Source organism: Hevea brasiliensis, chromosome 11 (genome assembly GCF_030052815.1).
Source record: "Hevea brasiliensis isolate MT/VB/25A 57/8 chromosome 11, ASM3005281v1, whole genome shotgun sequence".
NCBI lineage: Eukaryota > Viridiplantae > Streptophyta > Magnoliopsida > Malpighiales > Euphorbiaceae > Hevea > Hevea brasiliensis.
Genome location: NC_079503.1, coordinates 97,222,509 through 97,229,380, shown reverse-complemented (window position 1 = coordinate 97,229,380; position 6,872 = coordinate 97,222,509). Strand labels below are relative to the sequence as shown.

Here is a 6,872-nt window from a genome sequence, read left to right as displayed (position 1 = left end):
CATTGAAAAATATCATCTAATGCCAACAAACTTGGTCCCATCACTCTCCCAAAATTCCAAACATGTTTGTCATTTAGAATAGTGATGCTATCTACTTTTGTGTGGTAAACCATCAATTTGTGCCTTCGACTCTTTTTATTCTTCCACACATGCTTGATGATTCCAGCTTTCATATTTACAAATATTTTTCTTAATTTTATCGTAAAAAATATTTTTTACACTTCTATGTTTAGTGGACAAATCGTTTTCTTTAATTAAAATTAATGATATCATTTTCTCATGATAAATACATCTTTACATGTTTATTTAATTTAAATTCAATCATTATTGTTTATAATTAGATTAATTACCATTAAGTTCTTCGAGTTTTCTATTATTAACAACTTGGTTCATATATTTTGTGAAACACATTGAAACATTTTTAACTGATGAAATTTGAAATTGTTGTTTCACTAATATAAATTTCGTTTTCATCGTTTCATTTAAAGAGACCTACAGAATAAAGAACAAATGAGTTAAAGGTCTACAAAAACATCCCAGTGAGAACCCTTAATTATCATGTTGGCTTTCCCTCAATTAAAAGCCACTTAATTATCAACCCAGAACTCATTTAAAAAGCCTCCTTTTCGTCATTAATATAATTATGCTGCTCTAATACCAAACGCCACCAAAATCAGTTTGGCCTTTAAATTACCAAAGAGTACCATCCCAATTGCCCATTGTGCCACTTTGCTGCAGACATTTTATCTTCCCTCAACGACGGACTCAAATGGCTTTTAACTAAGAAAGAGTTTGGGGGAGGGAGTGAGAAATGTAGACAGAAGAGAGCAAAATGATCATAAAGAGTTTTAGGGTTTTTAAATTACTTTTGTGTTACATAGCTTAAGGAAGGTAATTTTGGATTTAAAAATTCTCTCCATTGTCCAAATTTTAAACAGCAAAGCAGCTTGAAATTGGAAGGATCCTATAATAAATGTGACAAAAGTTAGAAATGGTTTAATGTGTTTTTCAAAATATAAGAATTAAATTATTATTAATAAAAAGATTTAGAGAATTAATTGTAATTTGCTTTTTATAATTTGTTATTTGTTTAAAGAGAAAAAACTAAAAAAATAACTTGTGATTTCGTGTTTTAACATATAAGATATTATAGTTTAATTTATGTTAATTTGATATACTGTATTTTCCTCTGTTAGTAAATGTATTTTCCTCTGTTAGTAAATGTGGTGTGGTGACACATGACAAATGTATTTATATGGCGTTCGTGTAGTGTTTTTGTGAAAAATATATGATATTTATGTATCACTATGTCAATGCCACGTATTCACCACATTAATATTATTTAAACTTATATAGTGAATTGAAGTTAAAGATGTGATACATTGTTTGATAGTGAAGTAGCCACCATTTTGGACAAAATAAACTTATATTGAATAGCTGAATATACAAGTTATAACGCATAAACGTATAATCCTTAATTGATGTGGGTCACTTAATTGATGGGTGTAGCACAACTTGTTGGGGCTCTTCAATCCTTGCAGCAGAAGGCCAAGCTCTAAAGCTAGCTGTGTCCATTGCTATTAATCGAGGATATGATAATTTGATTTTTGAAACTGACTCATCTATTTTATTTCATTGTTTGTCGAGCTCCCACTACCCAATCCCTTGGGAGGTACAGGCTCTTACTCATGATATTAAGTTCCAGCTTCAAAACTATCCAAACTTTCTAATGTCTCTAGTTTCTCGGAGTGCAAATTCATGTGCGGATTGGATTGCCAAGAATATTAGAGTTGGCTGTCTCAGTGTGGGATGGGCTACCAATCCTCCTGCTTCTTTATGAAATCTGCTATCTCTGGATGGTTGTAATTTGCTTCATGAGTAATGAATTCTCTTATTTGACAAAAAAAAAGAAAAAAAAAACTTATAAACGTATAAACACATACATAGGTGAAAAAAAAGCTAGTAGCCGCCCTTCCACCTACGCTATTAACGCATGTGACATGTGGTTTTCATATTAAATTATTAAACAACAAATCGATTTTGACAAAACAGTATATATATATATATATATATATATATATATATATATATATATATATATATATTTTTTAATTATCAGCTTAAAATAAAGGGCTACTGGTCCCTGGCTAGCTCAGTGAATTCAGATGCACGATTTTCCTCAACGGTCATTATTAAAGTGAAAAAAAAAATTAAAAAAGTATGATTTCTGTATTATTGGAGAAATTAGCAGTCTTATTGACCATTCCACCCCGACAACCAATTCAAAATTGACATCCGCTGGCTGTCACCAACTTGATCACAAGCAAGCCCTAATGCAAATGCTCATTTATAAATGTGCTTGGCTTTAGGCTAGGATGTATTAGGGTAATAGACAGAGAGAAAGCATTGTAACTCTCCCAAGATGATGCTCTCTCACTCTCAACCTCTGCTCCAGAGCTTCAGGTCTGGGCATGAGGCAGTCACCTCTGAGCTAGAAGACATACTAAATGATACTCGCACATCAACCTTTAAGAGGCTCAGATCAGCGTCCTGGGTTGAGCTTAAGTTGCTGTTTCAACTTGCAGCTCCAGCAGTGATCGTTTACTTGTTGAATAATGTGGTTTCTATGTCAACCCAGATCTTCTGTGGTCATCTTGGTACTCTTCAGCTTGCTGCTGTGTCCCTTGGCAATACTGGTATTCAAGTATTTGCTTATGGCCTTATGGTACGTGAAGCATCTCTTTCCATCCCTTTAACTATTAAGATCTTGATAACTTCTCCCTTCCCATGATTAAATATCGTACTCTTCTTAACTTGCCTTCTTCCTCCCTTCTCTTAAAGATTTGCTTAAATAATGATGATATTCATAACTCATTTTATGGTTATTCTCCTGTTCAAAGTCTTGTTTATTTGAAAAAGATCCATCAAAATGTTTTTTTTATGCTCTTCCCGTTCTAAAAGAATTTCCCAAGACCAAAACACCCGATCCCTTAAATTTCACGGCAAATCAGTATATGATCATTCTACTTCGTAGACCAATATACCTCCTGATATATTATTATTCCATGGTTACAGACTTCACTATTTTGCGTTTTATTTATAAAAATTTAAGCTTGAATCAATGACAGTTTAACACTAGTAATTTTCCTGAAAAATACGCAGCTAGGCATGGGAAGTGCAGTGGAAACCCTTTGTGGGCAAGCATTTGGGGCGCACAAACACGAAATGCTAGGCATATATCTCCAAAGATCGACACTTCTCCTCATGGCAACTGGGATCCCTCTCACGCTGATCTATGTCTTTTCCAAACCCATCTTGGTCTTACTGGGTGAACCAAACGAAATAGCAGCTGCAGCTGCAGTTTTCGTCTATGGACTCATCCCTCAAATTTTCGCGTATGCCGCTAACTTTCCCATACAAAAATTTTTGCAATCACAAAGCATAATCGCCCCCAGTGCATACATATCACTCGTTGCACTTGGGGTGCACATCTTATTTACCTGGCTAGCAGTTTTCAAGTGGAACTGGGGCTTGTTAGGTGCAGCCTTCATCCTGAGTTTATCTTGGTGGTTAATTGTGATTGCCCAGTTTCTATACATTGTAATGAGCAAGAAGTGTAGGAAAACATGGGCTGGTTTTAGCGTGCAGGCATTCTTTGGTCTCTGGGGTTTCTTTAAGTTGTCAGCTGCATCAGCAGTGATGTTGTGCTTGGAGACCTGGTATTTTCAAGTGCTGGTGTTGATTGCGGGGTTGCTGGAAAATGCAGAGATTGCATTGGATTCTCTCTCAGTTTGGTGAGTAAATTGAGATTATTTTTATATTCTTGTAAATAAGATTTCCAAGAAAGATTAATGTGTCAGCGGTGAATCCTATGATCCTATATTTATATAAAAACAAATGCTAATTCAATTCTCCATGCAGCATGACATTATCCGGATGGGTGTACATGATTTCAGTTGGTTTCAATGCTGCTGCAAGGTAAGTTTATTGACTCCAGATCAATTTATAAACCTTATATGTTAATGATGTTTTATGGGCATGCTGATATGAAGATAAAATGTGTAAATGAAATGAAAAACCAGCGTGAGAGTGAGCAACGAGCTAGGAGCAGGACATCCAAAATCAGCAGCATTTTCCGTGATAATTGTGAATCTATGCTCTTTCATTATCGCTGTAGTCGCAGCCATCATCGTGATGATATTGCGGGACTACCTTAGCTATGCTTTCACCGAAGGTGAAGAAGTTGCCAAAGCAGTCTCCGAGCTCACCCCCTACTTGGCTGTTACTCTCATTCTAAATGGTGTTCAGCCTGTTTTATCCGGTAAGAGTTTTAATAACTTTTGATCTCAAATCGAATCTAAATATTTTTTTTTATTTAAATTGTAATATTAATTTTTAACCTTTAAATTTCAACTTAATTAAATTTTTTGTCTCTTTGTGCCCTTCCCAGAAAGCAAGAGCCAACCAATAATAAATACCTTTTGACCTTTTGTGGCCCAAAATAAACAGAGTGAAAGTAAGTGGGGAGAAACATATATTGATTGCCTTATTGGACCTGAATTTGAAGGTTATAAATTATTTTTTTAATAAAATTATTATTTTAAATATTATTAAAAAAAATTATTTAAAAAAATTATTTTATTATTTTAATATTTTTATTATTAAAATTTATTAAATTTAATTTTAAATTATTTTTTAATATTTTTATATTAAAAAAATAATTTTCTCAATAACAATATCAAATAAACCCTAAAAATAGTAGTCATTCTAAACATGGACCGGACGTTCCCAATTAAATGCTTACAAACTAAGCAGTTTCTTTAAATTTTTTTTATGATATATAATTGAATAAAATTTCAATTTTGAAGGTGTGGCTGTTGGATGTGGATGGCAAGCTTTTGTAGCATATGTGAACGTTGGATGTTATTACCTGATTGGTGTTCCATTAGGGGTACTTCTTGGATTTAAATTCAACCTTGGTGTACAGGTATGGTATTAATCATGCACAATTCCACATTATAATTGATGTACTTCCCCTCTGTTTATGATCTTTTTATTATAGTTATCCTCTAATCCACATTACATTTTTTAATTGTACTTGTAGGGAATATGGTCAGGGATGATAGGTGGTACATTTTTACAGACTATTATTTTATTGTGGGTCACTTATCGAACAGACTGGAATAAAGAGGTAAAATTTCTTGTAAAGTAGAGGATGGTTTCTAATTTCATGTTGCTACTCATGATAGCTAGCTAAGTGAAACTCACTCGGGTAAATCTTTTGATTACCCGTCGCATTCATATCCAACTCATCCATTTCCAGCCAACAAAAGCTGCGCGTTCAATTCATTACACTTCTGTACAAGATTACGCAGCCTCTGACAAGGGTCCACGCTTGCTTAGACAACTCAACAATAATATAGTTCCAGCCACCGTGCTCTTTTTTCTTTCCTTTTTCTTGGCCCATATGTTTTTAGCTTTATATTGATGATGTAGTTACCAATGATCATCTGTGTTTATGGGTTTGCTTTACAAATTTTCAGGTGGAGAATGCACAGGATCGGTTGAACATATGGGAAGACAAAAAAGAGCCATTCTTGGAGGACAAAAGAGAGCCTCTCTTGGAGGATAAAAGAGATGAATCGGAGAATTAAGTGGATTTATAAATTTGATTTCATCTCAATGGGTCATCCTTGTAGTAAACATTTTGGTATCTTTTTTTAAGAGATTTTTGGTTTTATTTCATAGGGTGAGATGTTGTATTTACCAGAAGGGGCAAGAGAGTCGCTTTGTTATATATTATACATATAAGCTTATCCAATGAAAAAACCAAAAATATACTTGACTTTGAGTGGCAATATAGTTGTTTTTGGCTAAACGAAGCACAAATAATTTGCATAGAGCCAAATTCTTCCTTTTACTCGTCCAACTCGGATAGCGTCGACATGATAATTTACTAAATAAGATTGGAAAAGTGTTTTAATTCTACTTTACATGAATTAAAATATATTATAAGATATTTTAAAAGTTTATGCTGTCACAAAATTTTTTTAATAAAATTTAAGAATAAATTTATATATTCAACCATAATTTTATATAATTTTACAAATAAAAAAATATCAAATATTAAGAATTAAATTAATAAAATTAAAAATTTTATATAGAGGAAACATATCTAAATATTTAAATTTTTTTAATGTATAAGCTTAAATAATTCATAAAATAAATATTATAAAAAAATTTAAACAATGAAATGCCATCTCAACTAATTATTATAGGATGAATACATTTGAATTATTTGGGAAAATTCTAATGTTTACATTTCTTAATTTTTTAATTCCACGCATATATATTTTTTTATTTATCAATAAAAAATTAAATATATATTTAATGTATCCTCTAACACTAAATAACTAAAATTACAACTAAATTTTATTATTATTATTATTATTATTATTATTATTATTATTATTATTATTATCTGTCATGTTTGGTGGGGTGGGCGCATGGGTGGCGATGAGTCAAATTAATTGGATGAAGCCGAAATATCTGACTAGTCCCTTATGTAGGATAATTTGCCAGGCAGCAAATAATGTTGATCAAGACATGCACAATCAAGCCAGCTTTGCTACGCCTGCAATTCACAATTAAAAGAATGATTTTTTTTTATTATTATTTAAGATAGAACACACGCATTTAATGCTCAATGGTAAGATTTGACATCTTTAAAAATTTTATTCTTATCTCATATAAAGAGTATACACACACTTTATATTCGATATATAATTTGAAAGGATCAATATTTAAATATGCCTATGTAAATACAAAACTCAATTATGATATCGTACACCAATGACTCAAATTGCCCACCT

The 6,872-nt window shown here is 32.3% G+C and overlaps 1 protein-coding gene across 2 annotated transcripts; it reads left to right on the top strand.

The window, feature by feature from the left end:
• The first annotated feature begins 2,365 nt into the window (after window positions 1-2,365).
• Window positions 2,366-5,878, top strand: LOC110643694 (protein DETOXIFICATION 40). Of its 2 annotated transcripts, XM_021796156.2 has the most exons (7): window positions 2,371-2,725; window positions 3,163-3,794; window positions 3,922-3,978; window positions 4,083-4,321; window positions 4,869-4,987; window positions 5,105-5,191; window positions 5,544-5,878. In XM_021796156.2, exons 1-7 carry the CDS (start codon window positions 2,423-2,425, stop codon window positions 5,652-5,654), a joined length of 1,548 nt encoding a protein of 515 aa, XP_021651848.2. In that variant the 5' UTR covers window positions 2,371-2,422; the 3' UTR covers window positions 5,655-5,878. The 2 variants fall into 2 exon arrangements, with proteins under 2 accessions (XP_057986430.1, XP_021651848.2); XM_058130447.1 differs by lacking the exons at window positions 4,869-4,987; window positions 5,105-5,191; window positions 5,544-5,878 and adding an exon at window positions 4,451-4,569 and having other exon boundaries at window positions 2,366-2,725.
• The last annotated feature ends 994 nt before the right edge of the window (window positions 5,879-6,872 follow it).

Excerpts from the sequence above, each read along its gene's own strand:
- LOC110643694 (XM_021796156.2), top strand. The coding sequence starts at position 2,423 with ATGATGCTCTCTCACTCTCAACCTCTGCTCCAGAGCTTCAGGTCTGGG. Across the intron at positions 3,795-3,921 it reads TTGGATTCTCTCTCAGTTTG|CATGACATTATCCGGATGGG; the intron begins GTGAGTAAATTG and ends TTCTCCATGCAG. Across the intron at positions 3,979-4,082 it reads GGTTTCAATGCTGCTGCAAG|CGTGAGAGTGAGCAACGAGC; the intron begins GTAAGTTTATTG and ends ATGAAAAACCAG.